The following is a 23,204-nucleotide window of genomic DNA, read 5'->3' on the forward strand; positions in this document are numbered from 1 at the left end:
TCCACATTTCACCGACAGTAATTTAGTGAGGGATAGGGTCTCTATATGACTATTTGTTGGCTATCTACTGTATAGACTATGTGTTTATAACATATATATTTAAACTGTATATATTATTATGGCTATATTTCTATATTATTTATGTTTACTATTTTTCAGTTAGATATTCATTGTACTGTGGTTTCTTCTTTTGAATATGAAAAGCAGTACATGGGGACAGCTTAATTAATATGTTAGCACACAATGTTGCAGGGCACATGGAGGTACAAAGTTGCACAAATGACAGAGCCAACTTTTGCCCCTAGAATCAATTTTGTGCCGAAAGTTGACATGAGAGTGATGCTAAAATAGCTTTGTGTTGAGGAGGGCAACCATATTTTATGCAAAGAAGATGCAGCTGGGCAAGAACAGTGCAATTATAAATAGATTTTCATGCGAAGGAAGATCTGCTAAAAAGTGTGATATTCCTACTCTTAATATGTGTAATTTACACAAAATGATACATGTTGTGTGCTTTATCCTTTGACGGTTGACCTTATATTGAAATGTGTACTTGAAGGTCTGCCTCAAGTTCAAATGCCACACAAGACAAAATGACGCTTGTACTTGAGCAAATGCTGCTTGATGCTTAGCATTGGGCTGAAACAGATGTTTAGTGCAAGAACAGCTGATGGGCCTGCAGTTCTTACTAAATATAGTGCTGCACTTTTTTTTATCATTGGTGCAATGCAGCACAACTGATTTTAAAGCAGGACTGTGCAAATTATAGTATGTCTGGCCAGGGTATTAAAAAAGATAAGGCAGGATGGCCACTAGAATTACCATTGTACAAGCTACTGGGAAAATAAGTCATTTTCTAATCACAAAAGCATAACTTTGATGGGTAATAGCAGATTTTATTTGATTTACGATTTGATTTATAGAGCGAAACTAATGCTCAAGAAAGAGCTAAGAAAGAGCTACCAGGCACTACAATCTCAAAAAAGCAGAACGGAAGCGCGAAGGCAGAAGAACTCAGAGCAATAACACTGAGGAAAATAGCTACTAATAAAAAGACAGGTTTTGCATGAAGAGTGAGAGAAAGACTGTTTCTCCTGCAACTTCTGCCGTGGGTCCTCCTCTCTGTACTGTACGGAGTTCTGGAGGGAGGATAGATAAGGTAGCAGAGGATCTCAGAGGTATGGCAAGCAAGAAGAACTTAAATAGTTTTTGAAGCCTATGTGGAATAAAAATATAGAGACTCTGTAAATATCATTCAGCGGTTTGAAGTGAATGCTCTTTTCCCTCAGTATCCAGTGTAGGTCCTTCAGTTTATCTGAAATGTAAGAGTGTCTGACAAGGTGAGGTAGGAGTCTGTCTTCCGAATTCTGCACTGATTAAAGTTTGTTTATGAGTTTCTTTGGAAGACCTAGGTCAAGAGAGTTCGAGTAATCCAGCCTCAAAGTTATAACAGCATGGATCACAGTTTTCCTAGCCCTAAGAGGGAAAAAATCTAACACCTTGCAGAGAATTTTTAGTAACCTGAAACAAGGGAAAGTGACTGTGAGAATCTGATGTTTAAAGGAGAGCTGAATTTTGAATTTAAGACTTACATTTTGACTGTTTCAGCAGGAGAGGGGAGAACCACGCTCAGATGGCCACCAAAGATCATTCTAGAATTCTTCGTTTTTCCTGAATATCAGTAGTTCAGTTTTGCCCGTATTCAGTTTTGAAGGATATCAGATATTGCCTGAAGCTAAGTTTTCCTGAATTGTAATTGTTTGCAAGAGAAAGTATCAATTGCGTATTGCCTGCATAAGATAACACTTCCAAACCAGAAGCCTTGGAAAAGGACTGCAGAGGAGTCAAGCAAATATTAAAGAGCATAGGGCTCTAGGATGACCCCTGTGGCACCCCACAACCCCAAAGAACCAACTCTGGAGAAAAAGAAGGAAGACACACTGATTGGGACCTATTTGTGCAGAAATTGGAGATCCAGGCAAGAGCAGACCCTCCAACCCCCATGTCTGCTAACCTATGAAATTAGGACTTTGTGAAATATAGAGGTGATTGCTGCCGACAAATCTAACAAAAGGAGGGCAGCTGTTCCACCATTGTCCATAATTTAGTGTGATGTTCTGACACTGTAGGGTTACCTGTTTCCGCGCTATGGGCTGATGGGGTTGGGAGGAGTCCTGGAAACCAAACTGTGATACATCCGGAATTTTGTTGTTTTCTAGGTACAATGACAGTCGAGGGTGAATATGAATTTCCAGCATCTTTACACATGCTGGAAGCAGTGAATTAGGTCTATAGTTCGCTAGAATACTGGGGTCTGCATTGCACATTTTGAAACTCTGACAAAGAACAGGGGCGATCACCAGCTCTTAGATTAAGGATTGAAGGAGGGCATGGATCCAAGGGTGAATCAAATTTACTTCTGGTCATGAGACTAAGCATTTCAGGACATAAGATGAGGGCAAACTCTTTGAGACCAGAAAAGTCGTTTGATTGTGAGATGGTGGGGAGTGGGCTCACTACATTAGTGAAGGAGAAAGAATTCTGGATAGCAACGATTTGGCTTTAAAAAAATAAAGCAAGTGAGCCACATATATCTTGAGAAGTGTTTGGCTGATTCAATGTTATATACGTAAAAGGTTGATTTTATTTGTTTAGTTTCTTGGAGTGATGCAGGTTTTTATCTATGTAATTGAGGGTATTTTGCCATTTTCATTAAAGTTCATGGAATGCTCTTTTAAAAGGTACCAGACTACAATTAAAACAGAGTGTCAGATTTGTCCCGGATATCAGTCAATAAAGAAAATGTTTATGTAGACCATTGGTCCTTAAAAGCATATCATATACAATTTAAACACATATCATATACAATTTAAACACATATCATATACAATCGCATCAACTTTGTAGACTTACATCATAATAAATAACAGCATCAAGGCATTTGTTATATAAAGTCTTATCAATGTACCTATAAAATATTCCACTTGTTAATGTCGTCATCCCATTTCATGTGATAAACACTATCATCATAAATTAGCTATACATTACTAACCTATATACACATGAAAACCTTTTTAACCACAGTCATAAACCTTCCTATAGCACATTATAATTCAAAAAACCACATTTCAGTTAAAACTTTCTCAGCCTGTGCACATTTTTAAATGCCATATTTTATAAAAATTGGACGTAAAAATGTTTTTTGTGCAATTAAATTTTTTAGACAATCCAATAAATTATGCAAAACATTGCATTTCGTACTTAAGTCATATATATCCGTCAGGATCAATAATGGCCACTTTTATCCTTCAATTGATATAGCAGGGTTTAATTCTGATATTTAGTCTTAATAATTCTCTTCCAATCCAACGATTAAGTAGTGCATCCACATACGTGTACCCTACTTCCTTTTGCCATGAGTTAAACATAAAATAGACTGATTGTCTTCTCTCAAGGTACTGCATGTCATCATCTCGCGATATTTTCTTGCCTGGTAGCTTGTGCTCGCGCTTTACAAACTCAATTTGTAGATTTTGCAATAACCATTTATCTCTCATATCCTGACAAACATTATCTATAATTTTTCTGACCCCCATATGTCCACTTTAGTTTACTTTGCTTTGTTTCATTTTTACACCACTGGGAAACCTTTTGCTCATACTCAGAGCTCAGGCTCTTATCAATGTAATACGGGCCATTATATTCCATAATACTGTACATTTTCCATTCTTACAGCCTGGATCATAAAAGATCCTGGAAGAGACTATAAGTTTATTAAACATTTACCCTATTCAACATCCAATTCTCTTTTACCAACTAGATATAATAATTCTGCACCATATTGGAATTGTGGAGGTATCATGGCAGCATAGGCTTTAAAGACAGACCTATCTGGCATCTCACTGTAATCCCTGTTAAAATTTTTCAGGCATCTAACAGAGGCAAGGGCCATTGCTCTTACTGCATCCAGGTGGAAATTCCATTTTAGAGCTGTCTCAAACCATATCCTAGATACATATATTCCCTTACTGTTTCCAACTTGGTGGGGCCCATAAACCACCTAAACCATGTTGTTTTACTACCAAAGCTCAACACATTGTTTGTTTCCATATTTACTACTAATTTTTTATGAAGACAATATTCTATACACAAGTAGCTCTAGTGATGAGAGTGAAAATGAGTATCCCCAAAAAAGGAGGGGTAGAGGACGGGGATACCGGGGGGGACCGAGACCACCAATGTTCCATCAGCCATTTCACCAATATCAAAATCAGGCCTATAATTGGCCACCGATGGGATACCCCGCTCAACCTCCTTTCCAAAATCCATCATTTGATGATCCTCAATTCCAGACCACCCCCCATTTTCAAACGACACAGTTTCAAAACTTCCAGGGGCCTTTTTAGGGAGGGGCTGGAACAAGGGCAGGGGCAAACAAAGAGGTCAACAGCGAGTTACCTGGTTCAACCAGGAGCAAGAAATCACACAACGAGTGACCAGTAGCATGGCCTCGAGCAGTGCACCCGGGACCAGCCGCTAATATCTCTAGTGGTCAATTTGTCTTCTTTTGATTTATCCCCCGTTCAGGAACAGCTCCTTAACAAAGGATTGGGCTTTGTTCCTACCAAACAGTTAGACCTTTTTAAGCTACGCCAAGATCTGGCAGTGTTTTTGCGTAATCTGAGGTTGCAGGTTTTCTTTCAAGACAGAGACTTTATTGATCCTTCTAAAGGAGATGCCCTCTTTGTCCTAAATCTACATTCACCCCTCAACCTCGCAATGTTAACTCCGGAGGTGGCGACTTTCGAACAGGCAGTGGTGTGTGATTTGGAGACTTTGAGTCAGTCACAGTCTTGTTCCTTTTCAAATCTATCAAACGTGGAGAAATTGGCCCTAAAGGAATTAATGGAGTGTGAGGAGATCATTCTGAAACCAGCCGATAAGGACGGGGCCACAGTGGTTCTGGACAGAACCATGTATGATGATGAATGCACCCGTCTCCTATCTGACGGGAGGAACTATCTGAAACTATCCGTGGATCCCACAGAGGATATCACAGTGGAGATTGTGACTGCAGTGGAGGAAGCACAATCTAATGATTGGATTTCGGAACATGAGGTGAATTTTCTAGTGAATAAACAACCTAAAACACCTTACTTTTACATCCTTCCGAAAATTCATAAACCAGCGAGACCCCCTCCTGGGAGACCTATTGTCTCTGGGATGGGGTCTCTGATGGAACCACTGTCACAATTTTGTGATTTTTATCTCAAACCCTTGGTCCAGAAACTACCTGCCTATTTGAGAGACACTTTAGACATCTTGAACCATCTCAAAGATATGCCATTTGACCCAAATACGGACTTCCTCATAGGCCTCGATATCGAGGACTTATATTCTAATATTCCACAGAGAGAAACCATTAGGGTGCTAGAGGATATTCTGCTTTCTGGGGACTGGCCTTACCAAACACCCAGGGCATTTATTCTGCACCTGGCAGAAATTGCCCTAACGAAAAACTTTTTCGAATTCGCTGGTACTCTGTATCTACAAACTGATGGTACCTCCATGGGCAGCATTTTCGCGCCAAGTCTGGCAGGTTTGTACGTGGGTGCCTTTGAGCACTCAGTTATCTATGATGATGCTTGCCCATGGAGGTCTCACATGAGGCTTTGGTGTTGATGAAAGGGCGATGAACCATCGGTGTGTCTCTTTTTAGAATGGCTCAATCAGAGGAACCCACTACTGCATTTTACTTCTACAATCACTAAAACAAGCCTTCCCTTTTTGCATGAAATCATCGAACCCAGAGGGGGGATATTACATACTAAAGTCTATAATAAGCCAACAGATAAAAATGAACTGCTAGCCTTTAATAGCTTTCATTCGAGGTCGATGCGGGAAAATCTACCAGTGGGACAATTATTCCTTATATGACGGAATTGTTCGGAACGGAGTAACTTTACAGAAGAGGCGGGCCATTTGTCTAGAAAGCTACAAGAGAGGGGATATCCAACCAGGATAATCAAAAGAGCCAAGAAGAGAGCATCGAATGTTGATCGTGAATCTCTATTAACAAAAACGAATAGACCAGCAGTCAATAAACCCGTCTTTGTATCAACATTTAATACTGCTTCTCAACAAATCAGACGAACTGTACTCAAAAATTGGAAGATTTTGAACTCTGGAAGCCTGAATGTGGAAAAACCACTCTTCTCTGTCCAATGGAGTCAAAATCTGAAAGATTTACTGATTCACACAAGACCACAGGAACCATCTACACGGGGAGGGATGGCTACTATTACTGGCCTACTCCCAGTGAGTGGTCATTTTTGCTGTGGCTCATGCGGTGTATGTCACCTAACTACTGACACCAAGTGTATTAACCTGGGCCTATCTACTCCCTGGGAACAGAGAGCACACACCAACTGTAATTCGCAGGGAGTGATCTATTTGATCACGTGCCCATGTGCCAAACAATACTTAGTTATGACCAGCAGGAAGGTTAAGACCCGCATCACGGAACATCGCAGCACTATTAGATGTGGCAGGTCTAATACGAAGCTGACTACACACTTTTCTGAGGCAGGTCATGCCTCAGAGGATCTGAGATGGACGGTCATAGAGAAACCACACCTGGGATTTCAGGGTGCGGATGATAACAAAGCACTATTTTTGGAAGAACAGAAATAGGTTTTTCACCTTAAAAGCCATTTGGGGAGGTCTAAATTATGATATACCATGGCATGCCTTAAGTAGGTGACCGCACAACGATTCCAGTACCCTATAAATTCACTTTTCCTAGGCCACTACCAACTATGCAGGAATACTTACTGTTGATATTGTGTATCAGTTGGTTCGAGTGTGTAATGTATATAATGTTCACAAATTCATTCTTCTATGTTGGGTTAGTGACAGACTCAACATGGAAGATGAGCTCATTACACCTCACCATGATATGCTTTGAGAAGATGATCGTGCACACATATTTATAGGTGTTTTTAACTATTTTATTATACATGGTCTACATGCCACATATTCTGAAATATTGAATAGATGCAAGTGTATATCCTCTTACCTGAGTAGGTATTGCAGAACGTTTTATGGTGCACACCTTTCATACATTTGTGAAACATGGCCAATTTTATTGTTCCGCTACCCCTGGTATATTTATAGGTTCAGTAACAGTCCCCTGTTTAGTACACCCTGCAAGTTTGAGTATTAATGTTCTGACCATATCTTGTTTATCGATCGGGTCATTTGATACCCCGTCATAACTTCCCTTTATGATTACTCTGGGCAAGAAAAGGAACTCATGAGATACTGATTGCCATGTAATAGCTTTGTGTTTCAAACATCGTTGTATTTTTACATTAAGATTTATGGGATTCTTTATACTGATATTCTTGGATCCGTTAAAACTTTGAGGCAAGCATTCAAAAGATTTTTTGAAGGCATAAACATCATTGATAAAATGCCGCGTTGTAACAACTACGTTTCCCAGGTGCCCCGGTTGTTGGTCGACGCCGTGACGCAGGCGCGCCCGCGACGGGAAGCCAGCTGATGACTAATGGAAACAGGCATATAACAGTGAGACTGGCGTCTCGTAACCATCTTCACGGTGCCGTAGGAGCGGGCATGAGAGGTGCTGGAGACTCCATCGGAACAGTAAGATACTCCTGGGAAACTAAAAGGCTCATGCAGATGGCTTCGATGATGTAGTATTTGTCACTCTTTGGAGGGAGGTAACCCTTAGGAGACTCGGGGGCCACGGGATGAAGTCTCTGGTGCTTTACTGGATATGGCGGATATAAATTGAGGGGTAATTTGATATGCTTAGATAGCGCATTTGTATATCATCTAAAATGTGCACTCTATGTATCCCTCTTGAACACAGGTTGTGTTCTTTGGAGCTCCTCCCGCCTGGCGCTATTTCGAGTTTAATCTACCAATAAACTCGGTGAGTTATGGATTTGGATCAGTGATAACAAATGCATGTCACGATTTGGATGAATGCTAAATGCCTGACTTCGGGTTTTTAGTATGGAGTGTGTAAACTATGGCAGCAGCAACTTATATTCACAAAACAAAACTTTTTTATACAATAGTGAGAGCCATATTTTGGTGAGGGGTCATTTATATTTAAACAAGATGCTAATGGGAAGACTTGAAACATAAGTATCTGTTTCTACATTTAAGAATGGAGGGATTTAGGAATATAAGGAGATTTTTGAATTTGGAAGTATATAAATAATGACAAGATGAGTCATAATATACTGCTTTATTTGTTCTATATTTCTCCACAGTATTTGTACTCTGTGATGGCGGAATTGACCTCCACATGGTTTTGATCTATTGATCGTTTTCCCCTCTATATTTCCTGATTGAGGAAGACTTGGACGGGTAGATGTCCTGAAGAAGACCGACGTGACCTGTTGAATGTGGGCACTAAGATATGGTCAAAACATGTTGGCTATCGCAGTTTAAGGAGTGGGGTTTGAGGAACTTGATTTCCTGTAAAAACACTTCCCATCCTTTATTCACTTTTAATCCTGACCTTGGAACCTACGAATAAAGGTCTGACAGGTATCCATGAGCCAGTTTTAATAGCACTACCTACTTACTGCACTTTTGTCTATCACTAAACCCAGTCTTGGGGTAACACTTTATTTGTTATCACTGTTTGTCACATTTGTGCTCGTCTTCGTTATTGTGTTTTGTGTTTCTCCTCCCTATGCTCCACCCTGTGCATGGCTATGCCAGGGTGTTTTGTAAGCAGACCCGATGATGAAGCATGTCACACACACTTGTGTGTGAGTGAGGGCAGTTTTTTAAAACACACAATCGTGCCACTGCTCATTTATTTATTCACTCTGGGTCTGGTCCTCTCCACCCCTTTATGTGTTTATACAATATTTCATAAACATTGCCAACTTTCTTTGCAGACCTACCTCTGTCTGATGTAAAATTACAAGATTGTCTGCATACAGAATACATGCAAAATGTTTGCCATCGATTTTGGTGCTACCACCCTTAGCCCCCCTAGAACTGAGGGCAAGTCAGCAATTAATAAGGAATATTGGAGAGGGGCCAGGGTGCACCCTTGTCTTAATCCATTTTTAATTGATATTTTCTGCATCAAGGTCCCCTCAGTGTCCATAATAATTGTGCCCAATTATAACTAGGTAGCTCCTGAATTGTGGCCAAGAGACCCCTTGGAATAGTCCACCTGGTCAGTGCCTCCCATAAACGATTCTGGTCCACCAGATCAAAAGCTGCCTGGAATTTTTCGAACCAGCAAAACAATCTGCTCCACAGACTTCTGTGCGATTGACCATAGACAAAAACAATGGTCAATACTAGAGTGCTCTTCCTTAAAGCCCCCTTATTTAGGTGGCAAAATGTGATTTAATTCGTCCATTCTTTTAGCCTTCCAAGTACAATTTTTGCAATGACCTTTTCTCCTACATCCAGCCAATTTATCAGCCTATAAAGTTTAGGGGCATTTATATCTCCCCGTTTCTAAATGGGTCTGTTGATCACCCCTCTCCAATTTTCTGAGATCTGTCCAATGTCAAATATACTCATGAACATTTCAGAGAAAAATTCGGCCCACCAATCAGGCCAGGTCTTTATAATAACTGCTGGGAGATTATCAAAACCAGATGCTCTAGTCACAGCTAATTTTGATATAATGCGTCTGGCATTACTTACAGCAAAATATTACCTAATGTCCTCAATAATGTCAGACAAAGAGATAACTCTCTATACTAGGGTTCCACCCCTCTCCCATATATTTCTTCCAGATACTCCTCCCAGGCATCCTCTGCCACCACATAGTTCATGGCCCCATGTATCTTACCAGAATCTTCCTGGACTAACTCCCAGAACTTTTGAAAATATTTTTTGTTCGAATTGCTTCCAGAAGATTTTCCCAACATTTCTTCCTAAGTATTACTTTCTATTCCCTAATTAGCATTTTCATTAATTTTTTCTGTCTTTTGGAGACTATTATAGCTCGCTGAGTCATACCTTAGTGTAAGATTTATTTCCTCTTTTCTTATTACTGTTTTTAGATTTCAACATTCAATATTAAACTAGTCTTTTCCTTTGGTCATATTTCTCTGGTTCCTATTATCACCAGATTTATTTTCTTTCATTTCAACCCTTAAACACAGGACAACCTGACTAATTGTATTTTCATACTACCCAGGGCTTATAATAGGGGTACAATTTAGCATTTGATTCTGTTGGAAACTGGCTATTTTTTCCATGCACTCTTCAGTCATTCTGGTAGTGAGATGTTTAGGTAGCCCATTTGGACTGGAAATACTGTGCCTCTTTATATTTTCTCACCACCTAATAAATCACATTTTAAGGGAAAATGATCACTTCCATCAGCTTGCAACACCTACAAATTCCTAGCAAAATTTAAATTCCAGGTGTGTTAAAAAATATAATCTCCAGGGAAAGCTTGTAAACTTCTTCTAAATGTTCTATTGGTGAGGCGATCAGCATCTAACCATCCATTTAAACAAGCCAAACCTTTTGAGCCCATATATTTTCCTAAAGCCATATCTCGTGATGACAGGTCGACGTCAGGAAAACTGGCCACATTTATCTTAAAAACAGTCAATAGCCCTTTACACCATAAGTCGACCCTACGTGGGTCCAATTTATGGTTGAAATTTTTCAACACAATAAACATATCTCTTGAGTATAGTACACTCAGGCCTTCTATATCTCCCTGAATTTTTGCTAATTCTACCCTGTACTACTTGCACCTCCCCCTTGCATATACTCATTCTCTATAGTTATAAACTCATACTTTGGGTCAGAGTCCAAAAGGTTTACTCTACAGGCCACCAGCCACTTACATTGAGCTTCCAGAGACGTCACCTTTTTAGCAATGCTAGTATATACCAGGATCCCCCCCCCCCCCCGGAAGGGCATCCCTGTTGGCTCCTCTTAGCTGATCTATTTATGTAAGCAAGTTCATCAATCGTTGGGGTTTCATCATACAGTCATGTTTCTTGCAGGCAAGCAAGTAATCTCTTAAAACTTTCTAACTTTGACATTTTCAGGTATCCATTGATGTTTCATTTTAATATCCAGAGGATGTGCAACAACCCAATATCCTAATCAATTTCACTTAACGACCCCCCCACTTCCACATAAATTGGTGAGGAAAGGGCCATATATAGATTTCCAAGAGTCCACACTCCCCTATGTCTAGCTATGTCGGCTTGTATGACAGTAATTTCAAGAACATAATTTTCCTTGATCGGTCACCCTGACCTGCCTTAATCCTAACCTACCATGATGGTGTAGAAATGGTTTATTATAATGCAGAATTCGGGCATTTCTGTCCCGGGAACTAGCCTAAGGTTTATCCTCATTGTTTCTTCTCTCAAAACTCACTCGTACTCCTCCCGGTTCTTATCTCCCACAACTGTTATATTATCCAGGTTCAAACAACTGCTTTGCCCCATCCATGGTTTGCCTTTCCATTCTTTTAACTTAATTAGTGTTTCCTCAATGATTTCTCAAGACTTCTTTATTGTTTTATAATCACCAGTCTTTCTGATTAAGCTTTCTCCCCCGAGCTTTTCTGTGACTATTCTGCTCCGTTTATCTTATGCTCAGACGAAAAATTAATTTTTGTTTTCTTTGACCAACTCACTCATGCCAAGCACCACATTTACATCAGTTACTTACCTCTGCTGCCGCCTCCAACTCTCATAATGCTTTTCGAACTGCTCAACCTTACTTTCCAAAATTCTTTTACAGCTTATTCACATCCTTCTGATTTGAGTTTATTTTCTCACTGGGGCTTTCCCACCAGGTTATTCTGGTATTTTCTTGTGTAAATTCCACTAGAACTTATTCTAGACTGCTTAGCTACGCTGAACCTGACTTGGAACATGTTCTGCCACACGTCTTGCTCCCCGCAGCTCCCTGAAGGGGCTGGCACAGTAAACCCGCACCAGCCAGCCGCTGGCTACTTCTCACTCTCACGCCCCCAAAAAATGCTCTATCTGCTATGGGCTTCTGCTCATCAGCACACAGGGTGAATAGTCGGAAGTTCACTGGAAGATTGTTTTCCAGATGCCTGGTTCTCGATTCCACACACCATGACTAAGCTCCAACAAAGGGGGCGGGCACATACGCAGCTGTATGTCAGGCGCGTACATGGCACAGCATCAACACTTCTGGAAGCACATAGGAAAGCAGAGGTAAGGACATACATTTATTATTTGCCAAAACTGCTACAACGTCAAGGGCAGAAGTAAGCCAATCCTGGAGTGATTTAAAATCAGTCTCAACATTTCCGGTCAATCGTGGCACATTGATGCCTAGTATTGTATTAAATTATGTGTCATTTATCTGGTGCCAAGATCTACGTGTCATGGTGGTCATGGTATAGTTTCTATTAGTTGCCAGAACCCAGAAGGAAAAAGGAACTGTCAAATGGTAATTCAAAATAAGTGGTTAAATTTTCCCATATTAATAAAAAGATCAAGATTGAGACCTGCTTGATGTGTGGCATGTGCGATTAGTTGAAAGAAGTCCAGGGTAGATTTTTCTTTAAAATGGGCTCAACAGACCATCTTGTCCATCATCGATAAGGTAATTTAAATCTCTAAGAATCGTGAAATTGGTGGCATGATAAGGTATGGTGATACCGTATCAACCATATCTTTGTGTTGAATAATGCGGCACAGCCTAATATGCCATTTATTAGTGATCCCAATGTACTTAGGGGTCAGATTAAAGTATATGATATGATATCTCGAAGATTAGGATACTTGAACATAAGCAGACCTTTTTGAAAATAATGGCTGAGATGGTTTTTATATGGTCATTAGATCAGATGTCATAGGTGTTATATATCCGCCACCAAATGAAACATCCTCAAACATGTAAACTTATTTTGTGGGGGAAAATGCAAAAATAACTTCACAACCCCATGTGTTGGTCTCTGTAAAATATGTCTTCTTCTTTTCCAGGCCATTTTTTATCATGATATTCATATCCTCTCTAGTGTAACATATGCAATTCATATTTCCTATCTTTTCCATTTTTGTTGGCTCTCAGTTTGCTACTGCATTGAATTTCTTTTGTGTATTATTCTATTCACTTGCACCACTCTACCAACCTTTTTATAGTATTTGCTGAACAGCTTTGCAGCATTTCTCTGTAATACATTCCTCTTGTGCCTTTAACATGGCATCCCATAATTTATATGCAAGTAGAGGAAAAGGATGAATCTTTGGTTAGTCAGTAAAAATACAGCCATATCATGAGGACAAAATTCGTTTAATAATAACCTTAGAATGGACTCTGTTTATTTAAGTGTTTTGTACAGAAGCTACATGGCACATTTTGGACACTTCTGGGCAAGTCATTGAATGTGTGTAGGTGATTGCCATATGCAGTGTCTTCTGCATGAAGTTATCTCACTTGATAAGTGGTTGATCTCCTGGAACAAATATAGTTGTCAGGGAAGAAAGGTTGATCATTCAGTAATGGGACCTTGTCCCCATAGAGAATGTCACCTGATCTCATCATACTTAACAAATATAGAAGACAGCCTTGTTAAGAATTGATATATTCAAGATTTCCTTCAACCCTGAGGCTCTCTGAAAACCACCCTTCTCTATTTATTTCATGCAAATGTGGGCCGGCAGAGTGTTCCGTGTTTCAGATCGGCTTGTAATGTGGAGTGTTTTCTATGTGAGCACTGTAAGTGGTACACAATCGTTTTCCTTCTGCAGTGATAGCTAGTGATGTGCTTTGATAGGAAAGATAGAGCACAATCTCACAGCTTAACACTCTATACACAGGAGTTTGTTCTTTTGGAATATATGTATTAAAAATATTACAACAGTCCACTAGTCAATTCCATCCCGTGATAACACAGGAAAAAGGACTTTAATTAATAATAATAAGCAGGATATTGATATTATTGACAGCTGTGTTGAATTACACACAAAAGGATAGGTTAACATCAAGCCATATGCCACATTGAGAAAGGTGTTGTTGTTTTGTCCAGGATGTACAGCACCGTTGTATTTATCTATTTATATATGTAAGTGGTATTTCTATAGTGTGACTCAGCCAAAAGTACAGGGTCACTGATAAGCATGAAGTCAACAACGGTTAGGAGAGGTATCTGGTTTGTGGACTTTTAAATTTGGCATTCTTGGCATGGCCTCCCCTGACTTTTTTGCTTTCTGATCTCCTGTTTTGCTAACTTCATTTTTGCTGGCTTTAGGATTCTGGGCACTTTACCACTGCTGACCATTGCTAAAGTCCAGGCGTTCTTTCCCTAAAACATGATAACATTGGCTATTCCACAATTGGCATATTTAATTTATATATATATATATATGTCCTCAATAAAGTGCACTACATGTGACCAGGGCCTGTAAATTAAATGCTACCAGTGGGCCTGCAGCATTGATTGTGCCCCCCATTTAAGTAGCCCTTCAAATATGTCTCAGTCCTCCCATTAAACAGCGTATGGGAGCAGTTTTAAACTGCTATTTTGACCTGGTAAGTTAACCCTTTGCCATGCCCAAACCTTCCCTTTTAATACTTATAAGTCACACCTACACTAGACCTTGGAAAGCCCTAATGGCAGGGTGCAGTACATGTAAATTTGGGACATGTACTTTTAAGTTTTACATATCCTGGTACTGAAAAACGATTACATCTGTTTTTCACTCCTGCAAGACCTATCACTCCCATAGGTTCACATTGGGATTACCTTATTACATCTTATAAGTGTAATTCCCAATTGGGACAGGATAGATATTTCAAAGTTGGTGTCTCTAGACTCACCACTCATGGTGAAGTGTGATTTGAATTGTAAGTATAAAATTGGCACTTTTAGAAAGTTGTTGCTTTCTTACTTTAACCATTCTGTGCCCCTGCATATCTCTGCATACTCGTCTGGGGTGGGTGACAGCTGGGCTTTGAGCATTCCCTCTATACATTCACACAGCAAGGGAAGTAAAGTGTGCCTGGTGGGCCATTCACTTCTTAAAGGCCTTACACCAGGCTAATGGGTCTTCCTTGTCTGGACAAGAGGGAGGAGCTGGCACTTGCATCTAAATAGGGCTGTGCTTGGCCTCACACAATTAGCAGCATATCCCCCTGTAATGAGTCTAGAACCAGGACAGCAAGGGCAGGGACCGTGTGTACTTCAAATGCCTCTCTTTGAAGTCTCTCCCACTTCAAAGGCACAAAGGCACAATTGGGTATACATACTAGACCCCTGACCCCACCAAGTCAGTACACTTCTGGGCATGAGGACACTCTGCCAGGAAGAGGGACTGCTGTGCTGCTAAAAAAGACTCTCACTCTGCTTGACCCTGCTGGATTCCTGCTCTGCCATGCCTGCCCTGCTGCCTGCAGCCCTCCTTGGTTGGTGGTGAGAACGACTGGACCTGAATCTCTACATCCGCAGAAACTAGTGACTCCAAGAGCTTGCTGGCTTGTCTCCTGTTCTGAAGTCTCAGGGGCATCAAAGACTTCCTTCAGCCCTGATACAACCTCTGCACTCTGCAAACTGAGAGTCCTGCCATGCCAATTGGTGTCTATCCATTCCTAGGCCCTTGGAGGTGTTTTTCCTGGCTGTTTCCTGTAAATATCCCAGCAGTGCCACCTTTGCGTCAGTTGAAACAGAGGCAGTCTCTTCTGCGCTTCGAGGACGCCACAGAGCCAGCAGCGTGGCTCGACGACGGCGAATTGCCTTCATGAGCAGGGGTTTGATGCTGACCCTCTGTGCACTCCTCAACATCAATGCTCCTCCGTTAAGGGACTGTTTTCATTGGGGCGTGCAAGGCTTCTGTATCCAGCCCGTGCTCCATCATGATTGGCTTGACTTTTCAGATTTAACCCAGCCCAAAATGACCAGATAGCTCCAATTGGTGCTTTATGACTCTAAGCACTATATTCAAAAGATATTCTTTAAAAATGTGTAACTCCGGTTCTACTATTTGGATTTTTGTCATTTTAGTTTGGTTTTGAACTGTAAAGAAAGCTCTATTTGTGGATTCTTTTTGTGTGGTGTGTTCACTGTTTTACTGTATTGAGTGTTGCACAAATACTTTACACATTGCCTCTAAAATTAAACCTGACTGATCTGTGCCAAGCTACCAGAAGGTAAGCACCAGGTAATGTAGAGTGTGTATCTGACTCACCATGACTAGGACTGTGCTTCCTGCTTGGACAGGGTGCATTCCTCTGCCAACCGGAAACCGAATTTCAAACATTGGACTATTAATATTTTATAATGTAGTGTTCTGTAAAGTGGTGTGTCTTCAAGTCTTATATAATTTGTAGCAGCATTGGTGCAGTCCTGATGGATATGGATAGTTTTTCCCAATCATGAGTGCATAGATTTAAAAGGCCTGTTGCCTCGTTTTTCTTTCTTTACACTTCTTATTCTTCAGTCTCATGGTACCCTGGTTGTGGGTGTGCCAAGAACCACCAGAGATGGTGAGCTTGTTAGCAAGATATCCAGGGGTGCTGGTTGTGATGGCTTTGTAAGTGATGAGCTAGTTTAGTGTACAATTGGTTCTAGTAGGGTGAACCACTGGAGTTCCATCAGGATGGGGGTTATATGATCATATTTCTTCATGGCCTGGATAAGACATGCTGTAGCATGTAGGATGCACTTAATGCACACTAATGTTGATTTGGGGAGGCCATGTAGCAGGGCCACCTTCGAAAGGGGAGAATAGGAGGGCTTTATGAAACTGTTTCATTGTAAATTAGAAGAGAGCACTAGACTAGCCTGTATTCTTTTTGGGTTTTTTTGTTATGTGTTCCTTGAGGGCGAGTCTGGTGTCTAAGGTGAATCAAAATGACTTGTCAGTCAGTGCAATTTCGGATTCCAAACTACCAATACCATGTCATTGAGCTAGATTTGTAGTCTTTCCTGTTGGATATTCTTGACAAATAATAATTCTGACTTGGGTGGTATGGTATTGCAGGGTTCTATAGTAAAGAGTGGACATAATCCATGAGGCTGGATTGGTGTTGTTGATGTGCTTTTGGGTCCTATATACTTATTTTCACTAAGTTGATGGCACTCTAGTTTCTGTGGAGTGAGGAATAGGTGGTCCTACAGGAGGCTGAAGCAGTACTTGATTGTCTAAAAAAAGTTCTGCTTCTGCTGGTTGATTTGGTGATGGTACTGGTATATTCCTTTACTTTCATAGATGATTCTAAAGTGAAGTTAAAAACAGGATATCAAATCGTGAAATACAAGGACCCAACCAAAGTAGCAATTGAATTAAAGACATCAAAAACTGCATATGATATTTTAGAACACACTTCTCTTTTAAAATAAGTTCTGAAATATTTTCTTGATATTATTTAGAGTTTTTGTACGGCAGCAGCTCCAAATATATATATATATATATATATATATATATATATATATATATATATATATATATATATATATATATATATATATATCCTTGTACTCGTCCCATCTCTCACTGTTCTTGCAAAAGAGACGAAGCGTACCCAAATTGGTGCTGAATGTTATTTTATTCTCTGCCCAGCACCGCCGCCATTACGCGTTTCGGTCCTCTTGGGACCTTGATCACATGACATGCTACATGGAACAGGCCACCCTTTTAAAGTGACAGTGCAACTTTACAAAAGCATAACCATAGAGAAGAGACTTCGTGCAATACTTTGCTCAGATCGATGTAAAATACATATTGTTACTGTGCAAATCGCATAAATAAATAAAGTGCAAATTTTACAATTTGTCAATAAATGATACCAATAAATATCCTCTAAAACTAGACCAATATTTATCAGGCCAATTAAAATCCTTAAAACATGACTCAATTCGAATCTATGTTGAGAATCCGAGGATAAGACAACTATACAATATTTAAAATGTAATGACTGAAATTCATATATAAATATTGTTGTCAATAAAGACACACTTATTCAACTAGTTGAAAAACGAATAAACGATCAATGTTTAGGTTAAAACTGTTCCCAGTTACATTTCATTCAATAAGGCAACATATTATTGCCGTAGATTGTGTGAATTCCAACTATATGCGAAATAGCAGCAACAAATAATTAAGCAAGAAATCCAGCCCATGTGGGCAACTTGATATGCAGCATAGTTCTTGGTTAAAGTGCAATGTGCTAATGTGTACCTACTCTAAACCCAAATGTGTGTTAAAAAATTGATATACATATAAATTCACAGCAGCAAGCATGGATGATAAAAAAGTAGAACGGAAACGAAGATAATTATCTAAAAAACAAACTTCTTATACTATTCATAAGTATGTATAAAAATCTTCGCTGGAGTTCAATCCATTTGGACTCTTAGTGTCCATTTCTAAGATGTATTGTGTTTCCAGTTTCCTTAGTTTCATGTCTTGATCACCACCTCGTCTCAATGGGGGGATACAGTCAACCAGATCAGATAATGCTTTATTCGATTTTGTTTCAAAAATCATAAAAGCGTACAAATAAAAGACAATCATAATTAAAAAGGCAGCAAACATACAGACAGTGATACAATGCAGTCAAATATCTTCGGGTTAAAATAACTACAAGTTAAAAAACATGTGCCCAGACTTTTGAAGTACTATCCAAATTTAAAAACGTGCTGTGTTTAAAATTGGGATTACCAACTAAGCTAATACTTGAGGCTGTCCCTTTATACAATTTCATCAGCAGTTACTGTTAATATACCGCGAATCAAGTCTCTTAGATGCAAAAAAGTTACTACCACTGAGAGCATGAGGATCCCTTCCCAGCAGATAGGTATGGTCTGCCTTTAATCTTATTGGCAGGATATATGGGGTACTTGGATAGAAATCATGTAAGTCCCACACAGATATGGGGCCGTCTCCTTTTTGGGGCAGGTTGGATCGTAGATAGGGGACAATGTTCCTATTTCTAAATTTCACTAGAACCAGGTCCCCGCTGATGTCTTTGGTTAAAGACCCTAGCCAGCCCACCCTTCTAACACACAGGATTCCACCGACGTGATTGGGTGTGAGTGGTCTGTTTTTAGATAGCCAGAATATGACCTTATTTAAAAGTTCCTGGCGTCTTTCGGGTTTCCCGTGGGAGGGTGCCGGTATTCCTGAGAGAACGAGGACAAATGAGGCGGCTTCTGGGGTTAAGTGTATGGATGCTTCTCTGTTTGGGTCCACTCTGGCAGGAGTATACTTAGTAAACCCAGATTTAGGGGCGACTTTAGGGGCAGTTGTAGTGGTTTTGATAGGAGATTGTGGAGGGGTTTGGGCGTATTTACTTATGTTAATAGGCAAAGGAGCATTGGGGGCAATAAATAAGTCAGAACCGTTGGGTATTACCTTCTTAGAAGTGGACGGAGAGTTGGTTTTAGTGGTTTTCTCTTTTCTTATGGTAGTTGGCGAAGGGTCTCTTCCCCCACTAGATAGAACTTTAGTGGTTGGTGGAGAGTTGGCTTGAATGATTTTCTCAATACCTGTTAGTCTATCACCCAGGGCGTTAATTTTTTCTACCAATGGTGATACGATAGAATTTAACAATAGCTCTAACTGAGACAATAAAGGGAAACGGGGAGAAGATACTTGGTCGTCACATTTTCCAGCCTCCACCGTAGTTAAGGTGGGGTTAGTGACTGGCGATGTAGGACCAGCATACCGTTTTAGTATTTTCGGATGATTCCCACTGTCATTTGTCCCGTCATGCTTCCTTTTAGCGTTTGGGCCCTGAAACAATGCAATACCTTGGGTATTGTCTTTTTGAGATGGTAAAGATGAGTCACAATGTTTCCTAATTGGGGTAATGGTGCTGATGCCTTTTACAGGGGATGGTGATACCACTGGGGCATACTTAGTGCCACACAAAGCATTTATTTCCTCCCAAAAAGGCAAGTTCTGCGGACTATCAGGGATCAGTGGGGGAGATTGCCTAGTATCTATGGATTGGCGCGGGTCATTCTCAGCTTCGCTAGAGGTGGGCAATGTTCTACTGGTCACAGTAAAATTTAAGGTCCCCTGACCTGGGTCGCGCTGTGAAGGAGATTTCTTATTGGTCCCCTTGCGTGTCATAATGCAGTGTGGTACTATATAAACGATGATGATGGCTTTAAGGGGAAAATAAACTGTCCATAGAGTGTCAATGTATAGTTCAAATCGATGTACCTCCTCTTGTCGAGGAACCAAGGGGGGTGGCCCGTCCCGTCCTACTCAGGCCTCCGAGAGCCACAGAGGGCCCGCCCTTTGCCTGGGCTTAGCCCGGCGCGTCCCGCACGCGACCTCGCGGGACGAGGGTGCAGGCGAGTCTTTATGCGCCTCCTGGCGCGTGGGAAATGCGCAATGAGCCCCTGTGGCTCCTGGGGCTTGCAGTCTGGCAAGTGGTCTGTGGCGCTGGACCGGCGGAGCAAAGCCCGACTGGTCGGTGAGGGCGGGGGGCGGAGCTAAGCCCGGCCACGATGCAAGGAAACACCCACAAACATGAACACCGATGGACTCTGCTGCAGGCGAGTCTTTATGCGCCTCGTGGTGCGTGGGAAATGCGCAATGAGCCGCTGTGGCTCCTGGGGCTTGCAGTCTGGCAAGTGGTCTGTGGCGCTGGACCGGCGGAGCAAAGCCCGGCCGGTCGGTGAGGGCGGGGGGCGGAGCTAAGCCCAGCCGCGATGCAAGGAAACACCCACAAACACGAACACCGATGGACTCTGCTGCAGGCGAGTCTTTATGCGCCTCCTGGTGCGTGGGAAATGTGCAATGAGCCCCTGTGGCTTGCAGTCTGGCAAGTGGTATGTGGCGCTGGACCGGCGGAGAAAATCCCGGCCGGTCGGTGAGGGCGGGGGGCGGAACTAAGCCCGGCCGCGATGCATGGAAACCGCCGCCATCACGCGTTTCGGTCCTCATTGATCACATGACACGCTACATGGAACAGGCCACCCTTTTAAAGTGACAGCATAACCATAGAGAACAGACTTCGTGCAATATATATATATATATATATATATATATATATATATATATATATATATATATATATATATATATATATTCACTGAAAAAACATAGGTTTCACACACGTTATAGTTAGGAATTAGCATTTAAAAACCTTAATAATTCACTGAAAAAACCATAGGTTTCACACATGTTATAGTTAGCTGGAGATTTTACTCATACAAAACCATTGAAATTCCCCTGTTATAGTTAGTTCAGCTAACTATAACTCGTGCACCCGCAATGTACTGCTGATGACGTCACATACTACATCACTCATGACATGGTCAGTGACATCACTCATGACATCACTGATGACATCACAAATGACATCACTGATGACATCATCCAGTGAATATGTGTCTTTCTGAAAAATAAATATTTTTTATATATGTATATCTAAAGGTCGATCGAAGAATGAATGGGTAAATAAGTGTCTAAATGTATGTTCTTTCGGTAAAATTGATTGTATAACTGACTTATTAAGTGTATCTCAGTGAATAGATGTATTAGCGAGTAATGTTTAAATATATAAATATCTGTATCAGTGTCTCACTTTGTGTATAAGTGGCTGCATGGGTTGATGAGTAGCTACATGAGTGTGTATATGGGTTATTAGTTGTTTTTTGGAGTTTTAGTATGAGTGTCTGTATAGTTCGATGGGGGATATTACTTAGCGTATAGATGCATGAATGAGTGACTCACTGTTTGTATGTGTTTTTAAGACAGCATGTGTGCAGGACTGTATGGGTGGATGAGTGTGTGTATGTATGGGTGTGTTAGTGAGTGAATGACTGTCTCAATAGTGTCTTTATGAGTAACTACATATGTTGTAAACTAGTATATGTGCGTATTGATGTATATAAGTAAGTATATGTGAGAGTGAGAGTTTGGAAGGGTTCCTGTATAAATAAGTATGTGTTTCAATAAGTGATTGTTTAAGAGAGTAAGTACGTGTATGTTTCTGTAGAAGTAAGTGTAGTGGTGTGTGTATAGCTGTATATGCAAGTAAATGGATGTTATTTGCATGTGTGAGTATGTGTGTAAGTAACTCTATGGATGAGTATCGTTGTGTAACAGGATGTATAGGTGTATGAGTACATATGATGAGTGAGTACATGTATGAGTGACTATATAGAACTATTGGTGAATGAGTGGATGTGTATGTAGATTTTGGAATTACTGAATAGGTTGTTGTAACTGGTATTGGTATCTCCATTTTTTTGAAAATTTTAGCTTCTCGTTTTGAATGTGTGAATCAAAGGTTATATTACGCTGAGAGGAGGTCTGCCACTCTTTCACAAGGATGATGTCATCAGTGATGTCATTTGAGATGTCATCAGTGATGTCATGAGTGATGTCTGAATGTCATCATTTACATTTTTTAACAGGCATTTTAAAAGAGAAGTGTGCTTTAAAGACCGTCGGATATGCATGAAACAAAAGGTCAGAAATAGTGACAAACAGTGACAAGACTTTCATTTAGGCACTTGTCCAATGGAAAGTCATTAAAAAAAGCACAACCCACTACTGCAAAATAAAAAATGCCAGTAAACCTGTATGCCAGGCGGGGTTCGCATTGTGAGACATAGAGAATAAAAGTAGTTAAGTAACACAAAAGTATAAAAAAACAACACTTTTTATCTTGAATATGATTTTTAACACTCAAAGCTACTATACATTATTAAGAAGCAACCCATCATCTATTCTATTATCCCTTTCCAACGTTATGGTCCAAAATATTATTCTTTGTGTGATACGTACCAGACAGCGACACTGCTGACAGTCCTGCACCCATGTGTCGCCACTGTTGTAAGTGAGTTCTCCACTTTGATGTAAGCACTGACTACTGAGTCTCGGATCACATTCTGGACAGCAAAACAGGTCTACAGTTGGATTCTCACAGTCACACACCATCCTCCGACACATGACGAGCCCAGTCTGAATTTTAGGAGAATGAAATAAGCGTGCGTTATCAAACATTACATTTTGTATTGTGAGGGTTACAATTCATACAATCAATGACAGCTGTTAGATTTGATGACGTAACTTATTGTAATGGTCACGTTGACATAAAATTTACTTCGCCCTTTCTGTGTGTTTACAACAGTTATCAGTTTCTGTAAGATAGAAGATTAGCAAATAAAATGTAAATGTTATATACTAGTCACAGGGTAAATGTGCATTGGGTGG

The 23,204-nt window shown here is 40.5% G+C and overlaps 1 protein-coding gene across 1 annotated transcript in view; it reads right to left on the minus strand.

Annotated features, from left to right (window-relative positions):
• The window catches only part of NELL2 (neural EGFL like 2), a 1,025,546-nt gene that overhangs the window by 38,325 nt on the left and 964,017 nt on the right, over nt 1–23,204 (minus strand). Inside the window, exon 18 of the mRNA XM_086919530.1 lies at nt 22,776–22,952. Within this exon, the coding sequence (XP_086775656.1) occupies nt 22,776–22,952 (177 nt within the window). The remainder of the gene's footprint in view (nt 1–22,775; nt 22,953–23,204) is intronic.

The sequence above is a fragment of the Lissotriton vulgaris genome, chromosome 1_1, assembly GCF_964263255.1.
Source record: "Lissotriton vulgaris chromosome 1_1, aLisVul1.2, whole genome shotgun sequence".
Taxonomy (NCBI): domain Eukaryota; kingdom Metazoa; phylum Chordata; class Amphibia; order Caudata; family Salamandridae; genus Lissotriton; species Lissotriton vulgaris.